The 26,965-nt window shown below is 37.9% G+C and overlaps 1 protein-coding gene across 2 annotated transcripts in view; it reads right to left on the bottom strand.

Annotated features, from left to right (window-relative positions):
• Positions 1 to 26,965, bottom strand: part of Zcwpw2 (zinc finger CW-type and PWWP domain containing 2) — a 128,902-nt gene that overhangs the window by 11,531 nt on the left and 90,406 nt on the right. Inside the window, exons 6-7 of one of the 2 annotated variants that reach the window (XM_048424003.3) lie at positions 10,512 to 10,570; positions 7,725 to 7,792 (exon numbers count right to left, since the gene is read on the bottom strand). The exons of the other annotated variant lie outside the window; for it this stretch is intronic. Of the exons in view, the coding sequence (XP_048279960.3) occupies positions 7,725 to 7,792; positions 10,512 to 10,570 (127 nt within the window). The remainder of the gene's footprint in view (positions 1 to 7,724; positions 7,793 to 10,511; positions 10,571 to 26,965) is intronic. 2 annotated transcript variants of the gene reach the window in all.

The following is a 26,965-nucleotide window of genomic DNA, read 5'->3' as shown; positions in this document are numbered from 1 at the left end:
ACAATTAAAAAAGATTTGACCCTTATGCTGACCCACAGGTTCAAGCTCTTTATGATGATGAAATCTTGTCGCTATGCCACGAAGCAGCCTTAAATGCTTGGAACAGGATTCAAGAACTAGGAAAAAGAATTGAATCATATACCAGGGTTAAACAGGGCCAGAGAGAACCCTTTAGTGACTTTTTACAAAGATTAAGTAAAGCTGTACAAATAGGAGTAACAGACCAAGATGCTAGAGGGCTACTTATTGAATCTCTGGCTTTTTAAAATACCAACTTAGAATGCAAAAAGATACTTGGGCCTTTAAAGCTTAGATCAGAACCTATGGATGAATGGATCCTGCATACAATGAACACTGAGACATTTGACTATAATACTGAATCTTGGAAAGGAGAAGCGATTTACAAAGGAATGAGAAGACATCAAAATGCCAAATGTTTTAATTGTGGTAAAATAAGACATCTGAGAAGGGATTGTAGACAAGGAATTCCTAGGAATAATATCTCTTTTGGGAATGGCAAAAATAGGCGGCCTTAATATTCAGGTATATGTAGAAGGTGTGGCAAAGGCACAGATAAACAAAAGACAGATAAAGCAACTCAATACCATCAGGAAACTCCTTGAGGGGTCTCTCGCAGGCCCCCAAACCAAAAGTGACCCAGTCATTCCCAGTAAATGTGGAGAACATTTCTCACTAGAAAAATTAAAAAATCCAGAGCCTTCTGTAAAAGACTATAGTGTTCTAAATAATAGCATAAACATGGAGGATAAGTCAAAAATTCCAATAGGAAATTAGAAACGTATATTCTGGCAGACTTCTATAAATGATCAAAGACCAAAGCTACGAGTGCATATAAATGGCACTGTAATTTTTGGTTTGATAGTCACGGGTGAGGATGTGAGTATCATTACTCCAGAATCTTGGCATCCAAATTGGCCTCTTCAAGAGGCAGATGTTCAATTACCAGGAATTGTAAACATATCTCAAGTTAAACAAAGCACAATATGGGTTGACTGCATTGGGCCAGAAGGTCAAAGAGGAAAGCTGAGGTCATATGCGGCCAATATTGCAATAAATTTAGGGGGTTGTGACCTGCTACAGGAATGGAATGCCCAGATTAACATTCCTGCAGTCCCAGAAACTCATAATTCTGGGAAGGATATTATAAGGTACTATATACAAAAGTCACCAGCCATTTGGGCTATACAAGAACATAAAGCAACTAGCAAATCTTTAGAGGTACCAACAGCCCTACCTTTAAAATGGTTAACTGAGAAGTTTATATGGGTTAAGCAGTGACCTCTTGCTGAAGATAAGTTGCAGGTTTTAGAACAGCTGGTACAAGAGTAATTAGATGCTCACCATATTGAAGAATCAACCAGCTCTTGGAATTCTCCTGTATTTATTGTAAAAAAGAATCTGGTAAATGGAGAATGGTGACAGATCTTAGAGCTGTCAATACAGTAATTCAACCTATGGGTCCTCTACAATCTGAAATTCCTCTGCCTTCTCTCTTACCAAAATGATGGCCTCTTACACTTATTGATTTGAAAGATTGATTCTTCACTATACCTTTACAAGAAAATGATAGAGAAAAATTTGCCTTCACAGTGCCTATTTATAATAATTCTCAGCCTACTAGGAGGTATCAATGGACAATCCTCTCACAAGGAATGCTCAATAGTCCCACATTGTGCCAATACTCTGTAAGTCAACCATTGGAAATAATATGTAAGCACTTTCCTAAGTCTATAATTTATCATTACATGGACGACATTTTGCTATCTGATTCAAACATAGATACTTTAGAAAGAATGTTTGAAGAAGTAAAGAAAGCTTTTCCAAAATGGGGATTACATTGCTCCTGAAAAAAACACAGAGAGGAGATTCTGTCAATTACCTCGGTTATAAAATAGGTTTGCAGAAAATTAGGACACAAAAGGAACAAATTAGGAGAGACTGGTTACAGACTCTTAATGACTTTCAAAGATTGTTAGGAGATATTTCTAGTCTAGAATCAGCTGTTAGGATAATACCTGATTTAATAATTCATTTAAACAAAACCTTACATGATGATAAAGATTTGAACAGTCCCAGAGAATTAACATCTGAAGCAGAAAGGGAAATGACAATTGTTGAGGAAGAATTACAGGGGGCACATGTGAATAGGGTGAATCCAAATCTTAATTGTATTCTAGTCATGTTGCCTTTCAGAATTTCTTCTACAGGAATTTTAATGCAGAGGGATGATATGTTCTTGGAATGGATATTTTTACCACATAAACCAAGTAAAAAATTTAAAATTTATGTGGAAAAGTCTCCGAATTAAAAGGTAAATTGAGACTTCATCAATTAACAGGTATAGATCCAGCAGAGATTATAGTGCCTTTCACTACTGATGAAATAAAAAAAAAGTTTTGCACATGGCAAAGAGCTTGTGCTAAATTTTTGGGAGAAATTAATAGTAATTATCCACAAAGCAATAGACTTAACCTTATAAAGAGAACTTCTTAGATTTTTCCCTGAATTGTACGTGATGCTCCAATAACTGGAGCTCATACATTCTATACTAATTCAAACAAATCAGGGAAGGAAGGATACAAATCAGAAGAATTAAGTAATGTGGAACAAAGCCCTTATAATTCTGTCCAGAAAGCAGAATTACATGCTATTCTCATGGTGCCAAGGGATTTTAAAGAAACTCTTAATATAGTTACTGATTCACAATATGCAGAAAGAGTTATCTTGCATATTGAAACCACTGAATTTATACCAGATGATACAGAATTGACTTCATTATTTATCCAGGTGCAAGACATAATCAGGAATAGGCTTGTCCTATATACATAATATACATCTGGTACCATACTGGTCTGCCAGGCCCTCTAGCACAAGGTAATGCAGAAATTGAACAATTATTAATTGGAAGTATATTTCAGGTCTCAGAATTTCATAAAAAACATGTCAATAGCAAAGGTTTAAAGAAAGAGTTTTCTATTACATGGCAACAAGCTAAGGAGATTAATAAGAGATACCCTACTTGTTCTTTCTATAGCCAAACACTACTACCTCCAGGGACTAACCCAAAGGGCAGTCAAAGGAATGAAATCTGGCAGATGGATGTGTTCCACTTTGCAGAATTTGGAAAATTGAAATATGTACACCACATCATTGACACTTATTCAGGTTCTGAGTGGGCAACTGCTTCAAGCTCAGAAAAGGCTGATTCAGTAATCACACATTTACACATTTATTAGAAGTTATGGCCATCATGGGTATACCTGAACAAATAAAAACAGAAAATGGTCCAGCATATGTCTCTAGAAAAATGAAACAGTTTTTTGCTTATTATAATATTAAGCATATTACAGGTATACCACATAATCCTACAGGTCAAGCAGTTATAGAAAGATCAAATCAAACTATAAAGGATATGTTAAACAAACAAAAAGGGGTGGAAAATGGCCCCAGAAATAGATTACATAATGCCTTATTAACCTAGAAGTTTCTTAACACTATTGAGAAAGGGACAACAACAGCAGAGAGACAATGGATAATAGAAAAGTCTTCTGAATTAAATCAACCGGTTTATTTCAAGGATGTGCTGACCTTACAATGGAAGCCAGGAGATGTGCTGTGCTGGGAAAGGGGTTTTGCTCTTATTTCCACAGGAGAAGAAAGACTATGGATACCATAAAAATTAATAAAGATTCAATTTGAAAAGTAGAAACCTCTTGAAAAAGAGAAATGACAGCTCATCCACAATGGTGACATCCATACAGATGGTAAAGAAACCTCAAAAGGGTTGGGGCAGGGTTCTGTTCTTGTTTTTGCAGAAAAATACTCATCTTCAAGAGACCCTGGATGTTTGGATGTGACAGATGGAAAAATTGCTACCCAATAAGGATCATCAAGAAAATGATGTATTATTTGTAAATACAAATGATAAAACATACACATTTATATGTGTGTGTGTGTGTGTGTATTTATTAACATATAGAGCTGGTTTTGGAGTTGGACAATGTCTCTGTCCTTCTCTAAATCCAAGCATGTTGTTAAAAGAAAAATTCAGAATTTCTGTCTCATGTCAAGAACTATATGATATGGGATAGAAAGAAAAAAGAATTTAGAAAAAATTTTACTTTTCTTCATAACTATTTTTATCTCTACTGTACCTTTCATTGAATATATATATATATGCAAGTATATGTCTATATAAATAATGTTTAAGTTTTCCACAATGAACAATTTCTCTGCAATAATCTTTAAAGTTTCCAGGAAGAAGATGGGGCCCCACAACAACAACTCCACCTGGTTGATATGACGTCATGATGCTGATTGCGCTACTACAAGACCTGCTTTGAGTACCAGCTGCTTAAGAAGGCTCCAACTTGGTTAGCTGAAATGGTGCACTTTTTTTTTTACAACATTCTGGCCAGACCTCCAAATAGGAACCACAGAAAAACCCTACCAAATTACTTAGAGACTATTTGAAATTATACCAGAGAGTAATCTTGGAACTTAATCATCATTTTCCTTTCACAGGATCCCATAGAAAGAACATCACCCCCATGACAACTGGAAGTAATTCTAGATGACATGCCCTCTCCCAACAAAGTTTGTCCTCAGGGTAAGAGGGGTGGAGAGGGAAATTTTATAGGCTCATGGATCTCTCTGAAAAAAGAAAAAAGGGGAAAATTGGATGGGATAATAGATTAGTATGAGCTTACTCACACTAATAATAATAGTGAGTAATAGAGTGAATACTTGTGAGTTATTATTTGATGGAGGAGGGTCATCTGTCTATTGTTACTTTCATTGGTTAATAAAGAGACTGCCTTGGCCTTTTTGATAGGCCAGCCTTTAGGTGGGTGGAGTAGACAGAACAGAATTGTGGGAGAAAGAAAACAGAGGCAGGCAGATGCCATGACTCTCCTCTCCGAGACAGCCACAGGTTAGAATCCTCCTGGTAAGCCAACACCTCATGGTGCTACACAGATCATTAGAAATGGGTTAATCAAGATGTGAGAGTTAGCCAATAAGAGGCTGAAACTAATGGGCCAAGCAGTGTTTAAAAGAATACAGTTTCCGTGTAATTATTTTGGATAAAGCTAGCTGGGAGCCAGGTGGCAGGACACAGCCTGCCGCTCCTTTTACAATTATTTATAGGCAATTACATTGGTATAGATTCTTATATATTGATACAAAGTTAAATTATATTGAATATTGTATGCACGCATGCTTCTACCTCTGCTTAAAACATTTTATATATTGATATATATTTATCATATTGCAATGTACATTTCTACCTCTGACCAAGATACTTATACATTGTTTACATTTTGAGGTCACTGTCCTCATTTGGTGTACAAATGTTTATTGTATAATATTCTAATATGGAGTCTTATGTCTTTAAGTTATATAGATATTAAGAATTATGGATCAATAGTCATCTATATTTGTAATATTTATAGTTAGACTAATAAGGTTCTTTAGATACATAGAGATTATATTCTGCATAGATAGGTAATCTTCAACTACTTCAAAGAGCTATAGAATATGGCATTTAAATAACATAGGGTTCTTTTGAAGTGAGACATGATTGCTCCTGGCAGCACCAATCTATTCCTGAGAGGATGTTGAGCACTGCAGACACTCCACTGGGAGCTTGTTTTCTTCTCGGCAAAACTGGCCTTTGGGCAAAAACATGCCCATGCCTCAACCACTGACAAGATAAATAGTATCTGGAAATAGATAAGCAGGATTGTCAAATCTTGCCAAGAAAGGGTAAAACAGTTTTGAAAAATTTTTCCTGCCTTTGAAAATGGTCTGTCAGTTATTCTAGGCCTTAGTCAAAGTTGGTTGCTTCAACTTTGCAAATAACACTTTGGGTGACTGCCCAGGTAGTCAATTGTCTCTGTCATTTGTTGCACATTTTGGAAGTTGCTTGATTGCACTTCCTGATTACTCTAGTAATATTATTTCCTGTCTCAGATCTTCGATGGGGTTGAAGACTAGATAGTTGTAGTTACTTTCCTCTTATGACTTGGCCAAGTTATTTATTACACAAGACTTAAAATAGGATAGGATAATTACTGAATATATTTGTTCTTATTGTGTATAATTTTATATTAGGCTCTCTTATTTAAACAAAAGGGGGGAGGTGCTGTAGGAAGTCTTAGAGCTAGTGGTTACTCACCTACTGGGGCATGGCCTCTTATACTATTTATGCTAATGCAGAGCCTGTGTCCCCTCTCTTTTCTGCCTCTCTGCTCCGGTTGTGGATTTCAGTTTCCGATCTCTATTCCAGCAGAGGATTTTGATTTATGAATTTATCCCTAAATAAATAACCACCTATTTCTCAATTCTGAGTTAGTGTGGGATTTCTTCTTTTAAGCATCCTTCTTCAGCCCTGATGTGGGATGTCCTTCTGTATATGTATTGCTTTTACTGGTTAATGAATAAAGCTGCTTTGGCCTATATTAGGGCAGAAGATAGCCAGGCTAGAAGAGATTTAGAGAGAGAAAGAGAGTAGGCAGAGTCAATGTAACGCCATGTAGTAGCCTCATGGTGATACACAGCTAAATAGAAATGGGTTAATTTAAGATGTAAGAGTTAGTTAATAAACAATCCTTCACAACAAAGGAATTTCTGGAAGCATCACAATCCCCGACTTCAAACTCTATTATAGAGCTGAAAACAGACTATATTGGCATAAAAACAGACTTAGGAACATTAGAACCAAATCAAAGATCCAGATATTAATCCACACACCTTTGAACACCTGATTTTTGACAATGAAACAAAAAATATAAAATGGAAAAAAGAAAGCATATTTTACAAATGTTGCTGACATAACTGGATTTCAACATATAGAAGAATGAAAATAGATCTGCATCTATCACCATGCACAAAACTCAAGTCCAAATGAATCAAAGACCTCAACATAAAGCCAGCCACACTGAGCCTCATAGAAGAGAAAGTGTGAAGTACACTTAAATGTACTGGCACAGGAGACCACTTCCTAAATATAACCACATTAGTACAGACACTGAGAGAAGCAATTAATAAATCTAATAGGAGAAAAGGTGGTACAGGAGAATTGTCTGTATTCTGTCAATCATATTTTAAATAAATGCTGATTGGCCAGGCAAGAAGTGCCTGGGTCAACCAGACAGGAAGTATAGGCAGGGCGATGAGAAAAGAAAAAGGCTAGGAAGGAGGAAACCCATTCCTTCCAGTCCTGCCCAGATGATGGAAGAAGCAAGATGTAACCTGCCCGGCTGAGAAAGATACCGAGCCATGTGGCTAACATAGATAAGGACAATGGGTTAATATAAGTTATAAGAGCTAATATGAAGCCAGAGCTAATGGACCAATCAGTTTCATATCTTATGGAGATCTCTGTGTGATTTTCTTTGGGGCTTGCTGGTTGTGGGGTACCGGGTGGGACAGAAACGCCAACAAGCAGGCCCCTCATGTTACAAAAAAGGGGTCTCAATAGCAGGCAGAAAAGTCAGAGACACCCCATTCCCACTGTCAGGAACCCCACAAAAACACCAAGCCAACAACCATAACCTATATACACAGGACCTAGTACAGACCTATATAGACTCTATGATTGCTACTTCAGTCTCTGTGAAACCCCATGAACCCTACTTAGAACAACTGTTTGAAATTATATTCAGGCAAAGAAACTAAAGTCATCCAAGGTTTTCACATACCCATGTTTTCATTTGATAAGGCTTCATCAGAACAAACATTTTCAACAGAGCATCTTAAAGCAGTATCCCTGAAAAAGATTTTGACAGATTTAGTTTCAAACAAGAGACCTCACACATAGGGGTACGTATACACACATACACACACATACATATACATGTAAGCACATGTGCATATACATACATGTATATATTTTGCTGCACACATGCAATTGTGTATTTCTTGGTAACTGAATTCTGTGACTCAATAGGTCTCAATCACTGGTGGTTTTTCTTGGTTGTCTCACACAGCACAATTCAGTGCAGAAAGCCACTGTGATCCCAATAGCTACCGAGCACTGGGAAGCTAATTCAACAAGCAGTCACACAGGCATTATTCATGCAATTATCTCCCAAAACATGTTATGTAATTACTGTTCTCATTATGTAAAGAGGCTGAGGAACTGCAACTACAAGAAGAAATGAGAAGTTTGGTACCATAGGTAAATCACTGACCATGACAGAACCTGTTCTGTCAGATGGCAAAGTCATACTTTCCCATCACACTGTGTTCCTGACAAGTGCCAGAAAACATCTGTGCCAATGCACTATTGCCATGAATCAATTCTGCAAGCCATATCTCTTCATCTCTTAAATGGGGATATCTGTACATGTGTGTGGTGTCTGGGATGTGATTTCTGTGGTGTGTGACTGAGACAACGAAATCAATGTCCATTTTCAAGAATTAGTTATCTAGCCAGGAAGTGGTGGTGCATGCCTGTAATCCCAGCACTCGAAAGGCAGAGGCAAGAAGATCTCTGTGAGTTCAAGGCCAGCCTCTCTACAGAGTGTGCTCCAGGACAGCCAGGGCTACTCAGAGGAACCCTGTCTTGAAAAACCTAAAAAAATAAAAATAAAAAAGAGTTAGTTATTTAGTGGGTGGAGATACTTTTGCACAGGGATGACAACCTGAGTTCATTACCAATACTCTGTCAGATGGCAGGAGAGAACTGATCCCAACACTTGTCCTCTGACCTCCATATACGCTACAGATGGACATACCAACATACATCATACATACAAAATAAAATAAAATGAAGCAAATGTGTAAATAAAGAATTTAAAAGGTGGCTTTCTTCTGCAAAGATATGGCAAGAGGAGGACTATCAGCATCAGTCTTTATCTGTAAGTGGGAATCCTGGACAGCCTGGTCACATACTGAAAATCACATGCTAAGGCTAGCTCAACAAGAAACACTGAAACTTATTATCATTGGCTTATCACTTTATCATGGGGATTTGACCCCGACTTGTCTTACCTATTTTAATCTTAAAAAAATATCTTTTTAGAAAGTAATTGGGTTTGGTAGTATACAACTTTAACCCCAACACTCGGGAGACAGAAGTAGATTGACCTCTGTGACTTCAAAGGCACACGCCTTTAATCCCAGCACTGGGGAGGCAGAGGGACGGACCTCTATGAGTTCAAGGACAGCCTGGTCTACAGAGTTATTCCAGGACAAAGATATACAGAGAACCTGTCTCAAAAAGTAAAAGTAAAAATAAAAGAAATAGAGGTTAAAATAAAACCGCACAAAGATGGAAAATACACAGAGAATCTTGTCACTGTATGCTATTATGCTCTCTTTAAATTGTTTGAATGCTGAGGAAGGAGCAACACCTGCTAAAAGATATTTGTTTATAAATGCTGCTGAAGTAATCCAAGATAGATATTTTGAAAATACCTTGGTTTCAAAATTGAAGTCAAAAGGTATGCTACTTTGGAGAAGAGATTTTGCTTTTGTTTCCACAGGAAATGAGAGGCTGTGGATTCATTCTGAGCTAAGAAAAATCAGATTTGATCAAGGAAGACCACCGAGAAATCTCCAGTAGAAACAGATGGCCCGGATGTCTGAGTCCTACATCCAGAACAGATTCAAGATGCTGCCTGAGATGATAGAGACTCACGGGATACTCCAGTCAGGACTTGAATATAACTCTAAATTTTCTTTAGGTCCCCAAAAGGTCATCAGCGCCCCCAATCAGCAGGAAGTAGCCTGGAAAACTATGCCCACATTCTCAAAAAAATGGACTATGAATATTTTCCTTTGTCAAAAAAAAGAGGGGGAAGTGGTGTGGGAGAATTGTCTATAATCTGTCAATCATATTTTAAATAAATGCTGATTGGCTAGGCAGGAAGTATAGGTGGGAAGACCAGACAGGAAGTAGAGGTGATGCAATGAGAACAGGAGAATTCTGGGAAGCAGGATACTCCCTCCTCTATTCCTGCCCAGACCACAGAGAAGGAAGATGTAACCTGCCCCGCTGTAAAAGGTACTGAGCCACGTGGCTAACGTAGATGAGAATAATGGGTTAATATAAGCTATAAGAGTTAACAAGAAGCCTGAGCTAATGAGCCAATCAGCTTATAATCTTTAAAAAATATCTTTTTACATGGCTGTTCAGATAGCAATAACCTTTAAAAGTTCTAGCTTAACATTTTTATAGGACTATAATATTTCTTCAGCCAAGTATGGTGGCTGCAATCCCAGCATCTGGGAGGCTGAGGTAGAAGGACTGTAAGCTTGAGAGTAGCCTTGGCTACATAGTGAAACCCTGTTGGAAAACCAGACTAGGCAAAAGAGAGCATAACTTTCTCTGCACTTCTAACTACCAACTTGCTAATTCTTTCAAAAAAGTTTAAGCACAAGGTTTACCCAGTGGAAAAAAATTAAGGAAAATGTCATACAATAATTAAATACAATTTATACATCTCAATTGTATTCTAATATTTTAATTTCACAAAACATACCTTTTCCTTTTTCTAACCTTGGGATTTTTCTTTTCAGTATTATTTTTGGAAACTTGCGTCTATAAAGAAACATCAAAAATGAATTAGCATATTTCTTTAGATCTGCTCAATATACTAAAATGAGTATTATGTGCTTCTAATAATTTAGCTAAAGAGAAACTCTGGCCCGTACCCCTGAACAAGACCTTTCTGTCTAGCCTCCACTACACGGTCTCTGTGAAGGCATTAATCCACCAGCCTCCAGAAATAGTAGGGTGACCAGATAAGGAGCTGCTCTTTAAATATTCTCATATGCACCTTCAAAAAAACCATAAAAATAATAGGATCATTATCTCAATTTTTACACCTAGCTTTAAGAAAAACAGAAGCATGTGGATGTAAACGTTCATGGGTGAGAACTGAAGAGTGGTAGCCCGGAGAAACACACTGGCTTTTTATTGCTAAGCAAAGACAAATTCTGTGCCTCTTGTGTCACAGTCAGATAAGGCCTGGAGACAACAGAATTCTTCTGATTATAAACAAAACAGGCAAAACTTTATTCAACAGAGCACAAAAGCAAGTTGCTATATATACCTGGCCTGCCAGATTAGATGGCAAAAGCATGATTCTGAAATACAGAAAACATTCAACTACACTACTGAAGTATAAATCCAAAGTTATGTCTCTGAGAATATTAGATTTTCCAAATCAAATAATCAACCCAAAGATTCTCCTAGGATTCCAAACTAGGAGAGGCAGAAACACAAAAGTCAATTAATTAATGTAAAGACTTAGACTGGATCTCATATACTACATTCATTAGTCAAGAATAACTAAAATTAAAGGCATGCACAGGAAAAGCAAACCCTATTAAGCAATGTTTTCCATGTACAGTTCAGATGACATGAAGTTAAAAGCAAGCAAAAAGAATGTATAGTCCTAGAAATCAAAAGTGTCTGTTCTTGGAGCACTGGCAAACAGCTGTAATAGATGCCTTACCAACAGCAGTGCCCAGGAAAGTATCATCAACTAAATTACACCCCAAACAAGTGTGACCAAAGTGGGAAGCTGGGTCTGTGCTGTCTGAGGCTACTGAAATAGTTCAATAGAGGGAACTTAAAAATTGTTTGTTTTTGTCATTTGTTGATTTCCCTCATTATCAGAAAATCATTAAAACTTTCAAAATAAAAGGGAATTTTAAGACTACAATTCAGTCGGGCGGTGGTGGCACACGCCTTTAATGCCAGCACTCGGGAGGTAGAGGCAGACGGATCTCTGTGAGTTCGAGGCCATCCTTGTCTACGAGAGCTAGTTCCAGGACAGGCTCCAAAGCTACAGAGAAAGTCTGTCTCGAAAAAAAAAGAAAGAAAAAAATACAATTTTTCTGAAAAAGTTACTAAAGAATATGCTACAGAGAAGATTTAACCTAAAACAAGAACGAAAATGACTGAAGATAAACAAATTACTAAACATGATCCACATCTAAATAAACTCAAGACCCATGTAGGCTCAAGCCAGACAGACCCCAGCATGAAGAGGGAAAGTGAGCAAGAAGTCCCCATGCTGCATGAAGAGCTACTGGCAATCAGTGGAAGGTCACAACCAAGGACACACACAGTACCAACTTGATGGATTTAACAAAATCCCATAATGACAAAAGTGAGGATAAAAAATTGCATGGGCAAAGATGAGGAGTAGATTTGAAAGGAGCTGGAGAAGTGGTGAAGATGATCAAAACACATCCCACAGAATTCTCAAAGACTAATCAAAATGGAGAAAATAAATAAATGAAACATGATTCCCCCTCTTCCCAAAGTCTAACTGAGGCTGGGTATAGAGCTCAAAACTAGAGTTTTTATAGCAGACACAAGTCCTGAGTTGGATTCCTAGTACTGAGAAAGATTTTTTTAAAAAAGACTAATTGTAAAGAAGAGAAAAACATGAAGATTCATAGTCCAAGATAACAAAATGGAAGAGGGAAAGGAATCAGACCAGGGTAGAAAGTAATAAATGATATTGAATTATTCACAAAATAGAGGTGTAATTAGGACATGTATGGCCAATGAAAGAATTTTAAAAATAGTGATACAGACCTCCTGAAACTGAGAAGCTTCTGTAAAGCAAAGGACACTGTCAGTAAGACAAAAAAGGCTACCTTCCAACTGGGAGAAGATCTTCACCAACCCCTCATCAGACAAAGGTCTGATCTCCAAAATACACAAAGAACTCAAGAAACTAGACACTAAAACTCTAATTAACCCAATTAAAAGATGGGGTACTGAACTGAACAGAGAATTCACAACAAATGAACTTCAAATGGCCAAAAGGCACTTAAGGTCATGCTCTACCTCCTTAGTGATCAGGGAAATGCAAATCAAAACAACTTTGAGATACCATCTTACACCTGTCAGACTAGCTAAAATCAAAAACACCAAAGATAATCTATGCTGGAGAGGATGTGGAGTAAGGGGAACACTCATCCATTGTTGGTGGGAATGTAAACTTGTGCAGCCACTCTGGAAATCAGTGTGGGGGTTTCTCAGGAAACTGGGAGTAAACCTACCTCAGGACCCAGCAATTCCACTCTTGGGAATATACTCAAGAGATGCCCTATCATACTACAAAAGCATTTGTTCAACTATGTTCATAGCAGCACTATTTGTAATAGCCAGAACATGGAAACAACCTAGGTGTCCCTCAAAAGAAGAATGGTTAAAAAAGGCGTGGAACATATACATATTAGAGTTTTACTCAGCAGTTAAAAACAATGACATCTTGAATTTTGCATGCAAATGGATGGAAATAGAAAACGCTTTACTGAGTGAGGTAACCCAGACCCAAAAAGAGAAATATGGTATGTACTCACTCATAAGTGGATTCTAGCCATAATTAAAGGTCTTTGAGCCTATAACTTGTGATCCTAGAAAAGCTAAATAAGAAGGTGAACCTGAAGAAAATCATATAGTTATCCTCATGGATATTGGAAGTAGACAATATTGACAGGCAAACTTGAGTGCACGGGGGGTGGGGGATGGATGTAAGGGGAGATGGTTAGAGAGAAGGGAGAGGAGGAGGATTGGGATGGCTTGGGGGAATGGGATGGGGGGGAGGGAGGAAGGATGGATATGGGAGCAGGGAAGTATATATCTCAACTAAGGGAGCCATTTTAGGGTTTGCAAGAGACTTGATTCTAGAGGGGTTCCCAGGCCCAAGGAGAGGTCCTCAGATTGTTCCTTGGGCAGCAGAGAAGAGGGTGCCTGAACTGGTCTTGGCCCATAACCATACTGATGAATATTTTGCATATCACCATAGAACCTTCATCTGGCAATGGATGGAGATAGAGACAGAGACACATATAATTACACTGGACTTAACTCCCTAGGTCCAAATGAGAAGCAGAAGGAGGGAGAACGTGAGCAAGAAAGGCAAGAAAGGACCAGAGGGAACCTTCATCTGACGATAGATGGAGATAGAGACGGAGACCCACACTGGAGCACTGGACTGAGTCCTCAAGTTCCAAATGAGGAGCAGAAGGAGGGAGACCATGAAAAAGGAAATCAGGACCGCGAGGGGTGCGTTCACCCTCTGATACAAAGGGACTAATCAAATGAGAGCTCACCAAGGCCAGCTGGACTGGGACTGAATGAGCATGTGATCTAACCAGAGTCTCTGAATGTGGCTGACATGGGGGCTGACTGAGAAGCCATTGACAATGGCACTGGGTCTTGTTTTGTCTGCATGTACTGGCTTTTTGAGATCCTAGTCTGGTTGGATGCTCAACTTCCTAGACCTGGAGGAAAAGGGGAGGAACTTGAACTTCCTACAGGGCAGGAAACCCTGACTGCTCTTAGGACTGAAGAGGGAGGAGGAGAGGGAGTGGGGGGGGGGGAGGAGAGGGAGTGTGGGGAATGGGAGGGTATGGGGAGGAAGGGAGGAAGTGGAAATTTTTATAAACAAATAAACAAATAAATTTGAAAAAATACAACACCAAATTTAAAAAAAACTATGCATATATTTATGATTATATTTGAGATGAGTATCTTAAAATTAAATTCTGGTTTTCGTTTTAAAAAAATTAAAAATAGTGATACAGGAGTTCAGAAAAGCAATTGAAGATTAATATGTTTACACATAAGGATAGCTCTCCAAAGAAGAGGGCTGTGTTGTATAACATCTAGACTAGTTGGAAGCAAAAGAGGGAATTTTAAAAACATGCAATATGATAAAACCTAGGAAGAGAGGCAGAAAGAAAAAAAAGGCAAAAAAGCATTGTAAACAGAAAACACAAATTAGATCTTATCCAGTTACATTTATAATAAGAAGTAATTCAAATAGATTCAATATTTTAGACTGGTTTAAAGCAAAGCAGTACAATTTAAGCTAAGGGACTCTAAGACATAAGAGCATGGCCATCAAAGTTCCAAGTACTTTCCTGTACAAAAATCAATAATGAAAAACTTTAAATGGTAAATATGAGGGGTATAAAACAGTCAAACCACTCTTACAGAAGAGCAAATTTGATCACACACTCTGATTTTAAAGCTTAAGACAAGATTTCACAATTCAGGACAATATGGTTTCAGCATAAGAACAAAAGACATGACCAGTGGAATGTAGTTAGGAGTTCAGAAGTCTTATATTAGTAGTCAACTGATTTTCAGCAATCAGGCTAAAGAGTATGTAAGAAAAAACAGTTCCTTCTGCAAATAGAACCAGTACACCTGAGTAACCACATATAAAACAATAAAGTTCAATCCATACTCACATCATATATAAAAATTAATTTAAAAAAGATTAAAGGTTTAAATGCAAGAGATACCACTTTCAAATGTCTTGGAAGAAAACATAGAAGTAAATCTTTACAACTTTGGTGTCTTTGTTAGTTTTTGATTGTTGTGAAGAGACACCAGGACCAACACAACTTATAAAAGAAAGCATTTAATTGGGGGCTTGCTTAGTTTCAGAGGGTTAGAGTCCATGGTCATCATGGCAGGAAACAAGGCAGCAGGTAGGCAGGCATGGTGCTGGCAGTAGCTGAGAGCTAACATCTGATCCACAAGCATGAGAAAGAGAGAAAATAAAATGGGAAGGGCTTAGGCATCTGAAACCACAAACTCCTCCCACCAGTGACATATCACTTATTACAGGGCCACACCTCATAATGCTTCCCAAATAGTCCCACAAACTAGGGACCAAGTAATCAAATGTATGAGTTCTAGGGGCTATTCTCATTCAAACCACTGACTGAATTCAGTTGGTGGTGTCTTATATGTAATATTAAAAGCATAAACAACAAAAGAAATGATAAATAGGATATCAAGGTTAATGACTACTGTGGCTTTAAAAGATACCACCAAGATAAAACAGCTCATAAAAGTAGAAAAGATATTTTCAAACTATGTATATAATAATCAAATAATAAGAAAACAAGTTAATTACATGTATACAACATTTGAATGGACATTTGTTTTAGGAAATACAGGAATGGCCTGTAAGCACATGAAGAGATGGTTAATAACATCAGTCATCAGAGACATTAAAATCACAATGAAATATCACTCCATGTGCAGTGGAATATCTGGAAAGAGAGTCCTACCCAACGCTGACAAGTGTGTGGTGAAAGACGAAAAAATAGCTGGATGGAAGTTGTGGAGGTGTGCAGCAACTGTTGACCAGTTTAAAACTTCCTCAAAACCTCATGAATAAAGTTACCCTGTAACCTAGCAGTTCCACTCAGGAAAAATAAAGGCATTCATCTAAGCAAGAACTTACACACAATGTTTCTAGTGCCATTATTAACAAGGTAGAAACAATCCAAATGTCCACCAACAGATGAGAAAAGTGTGGCATTCTCGTGCCTTCCTTTATTCATGACTTGTTTCTGAAGTTCCATAGTAACTAGTCTGAAACTATTACACAGAAAACTCTAGGCATGTCTTATAAATTGGTATAACTTTTATTACATCAGGTTGCATTAGTTTTTCTACCTTTTTATGTTCTTACTCATTTCTTCTGTGACAAATTTGTAAATTAAACTTTATCATAGGTATATAGGCAAAGGAGAAAAAGTTAGGTACACTGAGTTCTCAACTATCTAGAACTTGAGGCTTTCTCTAGGGTCTCAGAATATATTCTCAATAAATAGCGATGAGGAAGACTACTATATATCCATACAACAGAATATTATCTATCACTAAAAATAATACTATGTGAATAAATTTCAAACCATTATGCTAAGTGAACAGTGTAAAACCAGACAAACCAGCTATATTGTATGTCATCTTTTATCTGAAGTGTTCAGAGATGGAAAATCCAGAGACAAAAAGTTGATGAGTAACTGCCAGGAAGTGACAAAGGTAGAAGACGGACAGACTGCTAATGCACATGGGGCTTTAGGAATGAAAATTAGAAAAAAAGAAAGAAAATTAGTCTAAAATTAAATAGCATTGTTGAATACACAACTTTTAATACATTAAAATGCACTGCATTTACACTTGTAAATAGTGACTTGAAAGATATATAAAATAAAATTTAACAAACATAAAACTACAAAATTCACTACTGTTGAAGGAGGATGCTGCTTGTTGATTCCTGGCCACCAGGCTAGCTTAGACCCAAAATAATCACACAGAAACTGTATTAATTAAATCACTGCCTGACCCATTAGCTCTAGCTTCTTATTGGCTAATTCTCATATTAATTTAACCTATTTCTATTAATCTGTGTATTGCCACGTGACAGTGGCTTACCAGCTAAAGTTCCCAGTGTCTATCTCAGGTGGCTCCATGGCTTCTCTCTGACTCCACCCTTCTTTCTCCCAGCATACAGCCTAGTTTTCCCTGCCTAGTTCTGTTCTTCCCTCATAGGCTCAAAGCAGTTCTTTATTCATTAACCAATAAAAGCAACACATAGGCAGAAGGACCTTCCACTCCACACTACATAGAAAGATTGAAAGGAGCTAAAATATAATATATTCATAACTATTACTAATGCCCAGTCTGGTGATATTAATCCTAGGACAAGAGTGGTAGATGTGAATTCAAAAAGCATAATTTAAGGAGAAAGCTTACTACTCAATGTTAAAAGAATCTCATTTTTAAAACTCTTAGCTTCAAAATATACAAAATAAAACCATACAAAATTAAGTAGAGTTTGCATTGTTCTAAAACTAGAACATGGGTGTGGTAAAACATGTCTTTATTCCCAGCACTGAGACACAGGGGCAGGTAGACCTCTGTAAGTTCTAAGCCAGTAAAGGCTACACAGAGAAACTCCTTTTCAACAACAACAACAACAACAACAAAACCAAAATTAAATAATTAAAAATCATATAACAGGAAAAAATAACAAAGAAAGAAATAAACAACAAAAATAATTTTAATCAAATTCATACATGTTGAACCTGACATTGTAAAGAATATATACTGTTTGCAAATTAAAAAAACCATTTACAAATTTACCTACTAAGTCAAAAGGAAAGGTGGAAAAATAAATAGAAATCCCTCTTTTACACGTGTTTCACTGAGTAAACCGTAAGATGTGAAATATCAAACCCTGTATGACAACTAATAAAGCATTCATCTGATAAGCAGAAAACAGTCCATTCTCTTGTGAAACTTTTTATAACAAGCTGTCTGTCATCTGTGTCACTTGGATCACATAGTCTAATGATTCCACACTAAGCTTTTCTCTTATTAGATAATACAGACTTCCTGCCAAGTCTTGCAAACTTGCAGATATGGCATAAACTGGAGAATAGAGGTTAGAAGAAAAGTGGCATGAACAGGAGCATCAGCACAAGAACAGAAAGGTTAGTGATACTGCAGTTTTAGAAACACTGTGTCGAGCTGTTGGTATAGCTCAGTGGCAGCACATGTGCTTTAGTATGTTCAAGGTACTGGGTTAAATGCTCAGCAACTTCCCTAATTCAGTTTGGTCACATATGGTGGTGCATGCCTTTAATCCCTGCACTAGAGAGGTATCAGGGACTACACAGTGAGTTTCAAGCCAGCCAAGACTACACAGTGAGACCCTCTGTCTCCCCAAATAGTAATAAAATGTATCTTTTTATTTGGCCTTTTGATGTACTTCATGAAATTGACCTTAAACTGCTGTGAAGAACTTCAAAGTGTTTCTCTCTCAAAATGTTTGTTAGCTTCTTTGTTTCTTGGCATTTCTCTTTGTTCTGTCAGCATGAGTAGTGTCTCAGACCATACTGTCTATTCCAATCATTGCTTCACCAACTTCGATTTTATTGATTTTAAATCAACTACAAAAATAGAACAATTTTAAATCATATACTAATTGTTTGGCAGCCAGAAGTATCATTTACACTGAACATTTAAAAGAGTTAAGTGTAATAAACAAAGGTTTAATTTAAGTAAGTCTGAAAGTCTGAACTATTAGGCAGTTCAAATGACTAAGTTATCACCCAAGGCAACTCGAAAGAGACCATGGGGAGTTCACAAGCAATGCTAAAGGCTAAGGGATCTTCTTTTCATGACCTTTACCCTCATGGCAATATTCAAACATTCATTCCACTACTCTGCTATATGTCATTGATTTGTATCATCAAAGACACCATAGAGGTGTTATATGATGTGACTATTATCAGCTTAAACTATATTTGAGTATGAAATAAAAAGGTTACTACAAGAGTAAATAGGACTACTATAACAAAATGAAACTACTCTATAAGTATCAATAGGAAGAAGTACCATTAAAGAGCTACCACAAAGTAGGAAGGTTTGTGTTAGAGATAGCAAATTGCTCTCCTACTTTATTACACATTCTGCAGTTAACAGTCTTACTTCCTTTTCCTTTTCTGTAAATGAATATCTGACAAAGAGACTTCCAGGAGGGAAGGCTTGTTTTCTCCCATGATTTGAGTAGAGAAAAAAAAAGCCTTTCACAACAGGTGGTCATGATGGTAAGTTATGTTAGCAAGAATAGCTGGGACTCCTGACCTCCTCATATTTCTGGCAGAACAGAAAGCAAGAACTTTCCTTCCCCCCATTGAACCACCTCCTCCAGCAAAGCTGCACCATCTAATGGCCCTTAGGTTTCTTTTTTTTTTAATTACAAACTGTTTGTCCTATTAGCTCAGGCTTATTAACTAGCTCATTCTTACTACTTAAATTAACATATCTCTGTTATTCTATCTGAGTAAAACAGGGCTATTGAATTTTTTGAGTTAATCTTGTATCCTGCTACATTACTGAAAGTGTTTATGAGCTGGAGAAGTTCCTTGGTAGAATTTTTGGGGTCACTAATATAAACTATCATAACATCAGCAAACAGTGAGAGTTTCCCTTCTTTTCCAATTTGCATCCCCTTGATCTCCTTTTGTTGTCTTATTGCTCTAGCTAGAACCTCAAGAACTATATTGAATAGATATGGAAAGACTGGACAACCTTGTCTTGTTCCTGATTTCAGTGGGATCACTATGAGTTTCTCTCCACTTAGTTTGATGTTGGCTGTTGGCTTGCTATATATTCCCTTTATTATGTTCAGGTATGTTCCTTGTATCCTTATTCTCTCGAAGACCTTTATCATGAAGGGATATTGTATTTTGTTGAAAGCTTTTTTGGCACCTGATGAGATGATCATGTGGTTTTTATTTTTCAGTTTGTTTATATGGTGGATTACATTGACAGATTTTCCTATGTTGAACCATCCCTACATCTCTGAGATGAAGCTGACTTGATCATGGTGGATAATGGTCCTGATGCGTTCTTAGATTCAATATGCCAGTATTTTATATAGTTTTTGCATCAATGTTCAAGAGTGTGATTGGTCTGCAATTCTCTTTCTTATTAATGTCTCTATATGGTTTGGGTATCACAGTAATTGTACCTCATAAAAAGAATTTGGCGATTCCCCGATACCCTTATCTCCCTGGTCATTCTGCAGGGGCTGTTTCACCCTGCTAAGCCCTCTCTCCTCCAATCCCATCCCATCTTTCACCCAGGAACCTCTTCCCTTCCTCTCTCCCTTCTTCGGGGTCATAAAATCCCCCAGCTCAACCTGTTTGGGCGCTGGGATTGGGTGGTGAGTGCAACCGGGCAGGAGGGAGTTCCTTTGTTTTAACAGCCTGCCTGCAGCAAGGTAGGCCTTTAGTCAGTGAGATTCCTGGCCAGCAAGGGCCACTGATCCTGTAGCAGAAGATCCATCAAAGGGCAAGATCCCTGGCCAACAAGGGAAATTGACACTGTACCAGAAGTTCCATTGGAGAACATTTGAAGGAAGAGATGGGCAGGCGCCAAGGCAGGAATTCCTCCAACAATCTGAAAAACAACATGAAAACACCAGATCCCAGCGATCTTACAACAGAAGGACTTGAAACCCTGTTCCGGAAGAAGTGGAAAACAGTGTCATTATGAAAGCAATAGAGTCCCTTAAACAGGATATGAATAACTCCCTTAAAGAAATGAAAGAGAAGCTCCCTTTTTCGGGGCTTAAAATCCTCCAACTTAGCCTGGGTGGGTGCCGCCACCGAGACGGGGCAGTGAGTGTAAACGGGAGGGAGTCCCTTTCTTTTAATAGCCTGCCTGCAGCAAGGTAAGATTGCAGGCAGGGAGATTTCTGACCACCAAGTGGCAATGATCCTGTAGCAGAAGATACAATGGAGGGGTAAGTGTGTTCCTCACCTGCCACACAAGCCCTGTAAGGGAACACACAATTTTCCCGCCATCCTTATCTCCCTGGCTATTCCGAAGGGGCGGCTTCCCCCAGCTAAAGCCTCTCTCCTCCTACCCCATCCCGGCTATCAGCCAGGAACCCCTACCCTTCCTCTTTCCCTTTTTCAGGGCTTAAAATTCTCCAACTCAGCCTGTGTGGGTGCCTCCGGGACAGGGTGGTGAGTGCAAACGGGAGGGAGTTCCTTTGTTTTAATAGCCTGCCTGCAGCAAGGTAGGACTGCAGGCAAAGTGATTCCTGGAAAGCAAGGGGCACTAATCCAGTAGCAGAAGACCCAGCGGAGGGAAAAGCCATTGGAGAGCATCTGAAGGAAGAGATGGGCAGGCGCAAAGGCAGGGATTCCTCCAACAATCTGAAAAACAACATGAAAACACCAGATCCCAGCGATCTTACGACAGAAGGACTTGAACACCCTATACCGGAAGAAGTGGAAAACAGTGTCATTATGAAAGCAATAGAGTCGCTTAAACAGGGTATGAATAACTCACTTAAAGAAATAGAAGAGAAATATAACAAAAAGATGGAAGAAATGAGTAAAAAAATGGAAGAGAAATATAACAAAAACTTTGAAGAAATAAGTAAATTCGTAAACGATACCCTGGGAAACCAAGAAAAAACAATCAAACAGGGAATGGAATCAGTTCAAGAATTGAAAACTGAAATGGAGGCAATGAAGAAAACACAAACCGAGGGCTGGCTGGATATGGAAAATCTAGGTAAACAAACAGAGACTTCAGGAACAAGCATAACCAATAGAATACAAGAGGTAGAAGAACGAATCTCAGATTATGAAGACACCATAGAGAAAATAAACGCTCTGACCAAAGAAAACAGCAAATCCAACAAATTCTCATCACAAAACATTCAGGAAATATGGGACATAATAAAAAAAAAACCAAATCTAAGAATAATAGGGGTAGAAGAAGGAGAAGAATTGCAGATCAAAGGTCCAGAAAATATATTCAACAAAATTATAGAAGAAAACTTTTTCAACCTAAAGAATGATATTCCTATGAAGTTCAAGAAGCATACAGAACACCAAATAGACTGGATCAGAAAAAAACATCCCCTCACCATATAATAATCAAAACACAAAACATTCAGATTAAAGAAAGGATATTAAGAGCTGGAAAGGAAAAAGGTCAAGTAACTTATAAAGGTAAACCTATCAGACTTACACCAGACTTCTCTATGGAAACCATTAAAGCCAGAAGGTCCTAGATAGAGGTACTGCAGAAACTAAGAGACCAAGAATGCAAGCCCAGACTACTATAACCAGCCAAGCTATTGTTCACTATCAATGGAGAAAACAAAATATTCCAGGATAAAAACAAATTTAAACAATACGTAGCCACAAATCCAGCCTTACAGAGAATATTAGAAGGAAAATCACAACCCAAGGAATCCAACATTCCCAACACTGCCTACAATAACTCAGACATCTAGCGACCCTTCACAAGCACAACTCAAAGAAGGAAAACACATACCCTCTACTACCCAAAAAAATGACCGGAGTCAACAACCACTGGTCATTAATATCACTTAATATCAATGGACTCAATTCACCTATAAAGAGGTACAGACTTAGAGATTGGATACGAAAACAGGATCCAACATTCTGCTGTTTACAAGAAACACACCTCAACCACAAAGACAGACACCTACTCAGAGTAAAGGGTTGGGAAAAGGTTTTCCAAGCAAATGGACCTAAGAAACAAGCGGGTGTGGCCATTCTAATATCTAACAAAATCGACTTCAAACTAAAATCAATCAGAAGAGATGGAGATGGACATTTCATACTCGTAACAGGAACAATTCATCAGGAAGAAGTCTCAGTCCTGAATATCTATGCCCCTAATATAAAGGCACCCACATATGTAAAAGAAACTCTTCTAGAACTCAAGGCAGTCATCAAACCACACACACTAATAGTAGGAGACTTTAACACACCTCTCTCACCAATGGACAGGTCAATCAGACAGAAACCTAACAGAGAAATAGGAGAATTATTGGAAGTATTGAATCAAATGGACTTAACAGACATCTATAGAACAATCCACCCAAATAGGAAAGAATATACCTTCTTCTCTGCAGCTCATGGAACCTTCTCGAAAATTGACCACATACTCGGTAACAAAGCAAACTTTCACAGAAACAAAAAAATATTAGTAACCACCTGTGTCTTGTCAGATCACCATGGATTAAAGTTAGAATTCAACAACAATGCTACCCCCAGGAAGCCAACAAACTCATGGAAGTTGAACAGTCAACTACTAAATCACCCCTGGGTCAAGGAAGAAATAAAGAAAGAAATTAAAGTCTTCCTTGAATTTAATGAAAATAAAGACACAACATTCTCAAACCTAGGGGACACTATGAAAGCAGTGCTAAGAGGAAAATTCATAGCACTAAGTGCCCAATTAAAGAAAATGGAGAAAGCACACATTGGAGACTTAATAGCACACCTGAAAGCGCTAGAAAAAAAAGAAGCTGATTCACCCAGGAGGAGTAGAAGACTGGAAATAATCAAACTGAGGGCTGAAATCAACAAAATAGAAACACAGAAAACAATCCAAAGAATCAATGAAGCAAAAAGCTGGTTCTTGGAGAAAATCAACAAGATTGACAAACCCCTATCCAAACTAATTAAACGGCAGAAAGAGAACATGCAAGTTAATAAGATCAGAAATGAAAAGGGGGACATAACCACAGATACAGAGGAAATTCAGAGAATCATTAGATCTTACTATGAAAGTTTATATGCCTCAAAGTTGGAAAATGTAAAAGAAATGGACATTTTTTTAGATAAGTACCATATACCAAAGTTGAACCAAGACCAGGTGAACAATCTATATAGACATGTTAGTTGCGAAGAATTAGAAGCTGTTATCAAAAATCTCCCTACCAGAAAAAGCCCAGGACCAGATGGTTTCAATGCAGAATTCTACCAGAACTTCCAAGAAGAGCTAATACCTATACTCCTTAATGTATTCCACAATATAGAAACAGAAGAGTCATTGCCAAACTCCTTTTATGAAGCTACAGTTACCCTGATACTAAAACCACACAAAGACACAACCAAGAAAGAAAATTACAGGCCAATCTCACTCATGAACATCGACGCGAAAATTCTCAATAAAATACTGGCAAACTGAATCCAAGAACACATTAGAAAAATTATCCATTATGATCAAGTAGGCTTCATCCCAGAGATGCAGGGCTGGTTCAACATACATAAATCTATCAATGTAATCCATCATATAAATAAACTGAAAGAAAAAAACCATATGATCATTTCATTGCATGCTGAAAAAGCATTTGACAAAATTCAACACCCCTTTATGATAAAGATCTTGGAGAGACTGGGGATACGAGGATCATACCTAAATATAATAAAAGTTATTTACAGCAAGCCAACAGCTAACATCAAATTGAATGGAGAGAAACTCAAAGCCATTCCACTAAAATCAGGAACATGACAGGGCTGTCCACTCTCTCCATACCTCTTCAATATAGTGCTTGAAGTTCTAGCAATAGCAATAAGACAACATAAGGGAATCAAGGGGATTTGAATTGGGAAGGAAGAAGTTAAACTTTCGTTATTTGCAGATGATATGATAGTGTACATAAGTGATCCCCAAAACTCTACCAAAGTACTCCTACAGCTGATAAACACCTTTAGTAATGAGGCAGGATACAAGATCAACTCCAAAAAATCAGTTGCCCTCCTATACACAAAGGATAAAGAAGCAGAGAGGGAAATCAGAGAAGCATCACCTTTCACGATAGCCACAAATAGCATAAAATATCTTGGGGGTAACTCTAACCAAGGAAGTGAAAGACCTATTTGACAATAACTTTAAGTTTTTGAAGAAAGAAATTGAGGAGGATACCATAAAATGGAAGGATCTCCCTTGCTCTTGGATTGGGAGAATCAACATAGTAAAAATGGCAATTCTACCAAAAGCAATCTATAGATTCAATACAATCCCCATCAAAATCCCATCAAAATTCTTCACAGACCTTGAGAGAACAATAATCAATTTTATATGGCAAAACAAAAAACCCAGGATAGCCAAAACAATCTTATACAATAAAGGAACTTCTGGAGGCATTACCATCCCTGACTTCAAACTCTATTACAGAGCTACAGTATTGAATACAGCTTGGTATTGGCATAATAACAGAGAAGTCGACCTATGGAATTGAATAGAAGACCCGGACATTAACCTACAAACCTATGAACACCTGATTTTCGACAAGGGAGCTAAAAGTATACAATGGAAGAAGGAAAGTATCTTTAACAAATGGTGCTGGCATAACTGGATATCAACCTGTAGAAGAATGAAAGTAGATCCATATCTATCACCATGCACAAAACTCAAGTCCAAATGGATTAAAGACCTCAATATTAATCTGACCACATTGAACCTGATAGAAGAGAAAGTGGGAAGTAGTCTACAAGACATGGGCACAGGAGACCACTTCCTTGGTAGAATCCAAGTAGCACAGACAATAAGAGAAACAATGAATAAATGGGACCTCCTGAAACTGAGAAGCTTCTGTAAAGCAAAGGACACTGTCACTAAGACAAAAAGGCTACCTTCTGACTGGGAGAAGATCTTTACCAACCCCTCATCAGACAAAGGTCTGATCTCCAAAATACACAAAGAACTCAAGAAACTAGACACTAAAACTCTAATTAACCCAATTAAAAGATGGGGTACTGAACTGAACAGAGAATTCACAACAGATGAACTTCAAATGGCCAAAAGGCACTTAAGGTCATGCTCTACCTCCTTAGTGATCAGGGAAATGCAAATCAAAACAACTTTGAGATACCATCTTACACCTGTCAGACTAGCTAAAATCAAAAACACCAAAGATAATCTATGCTGGAGAGGATGTGGAGTAAGGGGAACACTCATCCATTGTTGGTGGGAATGTAAACTTGTGCAGCCACTCTGGAAATCAGTGTGGGGGTTTCTCAGGAAACTGGGAGTAAACCTACCTCAGGACCCAGCAATTCCACTCTTGGGAATATACTCAAGAGATGCCCTATCATACTACAAAAGCATTTGTTCAACTATGTTCATAGCAGCACTATTTGTAATAGCCAGAACATGGAAACAACCTAGGTGTCCCTCAAAAGAAGAATGGTTAAAAAAGGCGTGGAACATATACATATTAGAGTTTTACTCAGCAGTTAAAAACAATGACATCTTGAATTTTGCATGCAAATGGATGGAAATAGAAAACGCTTTACTGAGTGAGGTAACCCAGACCCAAAAAGAGGAATATGGTATGTACTCACTCATAAGTGGATTCTAGCCATAATTAAAGGTCTTTGAGCCTATAACTTGTGATCCTAGAAAAGCTAAATAAGAAGGTGAATCTGAAGAAAATCATATAGTTATCCTCATGGATATTGGAAGTAGACAATATTGACAGGCAAACTTGGGTGCACAGGGGTGGGGGTGTGGGGGTGGGGGATGGATGTAAGGGGAGATGGGTAGAGAGAAGGGACAAGGGGAGGATTCGGGAAAGCTTGGGGGAATGGGATGAGTGGGATGGAGGAAAGATGGATATGGGAGCAGGGAAGTAAATATTTTAATTAAGGGAGCCATTTTAGGGTTTGCAAGAGACTTGATTCTAGAGGGGTTCCCAGGTCCAAGGAGAGGTCCCCAGATTGTTCCTTGTGCAGCAGAGGAGAGGGTGCCTGAAATGGCCTTGTCCCATAGCCATACTGATGAATATCTTGCATATCACCATAGAAC

The sequence above is a fragment of the Myodes glareolus genome, chromosome 4, assembly GCF_982192425.1.
Source record: "Myodes glareolus chromosome 4, mMyoGla1.1, whole genome shotgun sequence".
In the NCBI taxonomy this organism is placed as follows: Eukaryota; Metazoa; Chordata; class Mammalia; order Rodentia; family Cricetidae; genus Myodes; species Myodes glareolus.
The sequence above is the reverse complement of the archived record's forward strand: the minus strand, read 5'-3'. Positions and strand labels throughout refer to the sequence as shown.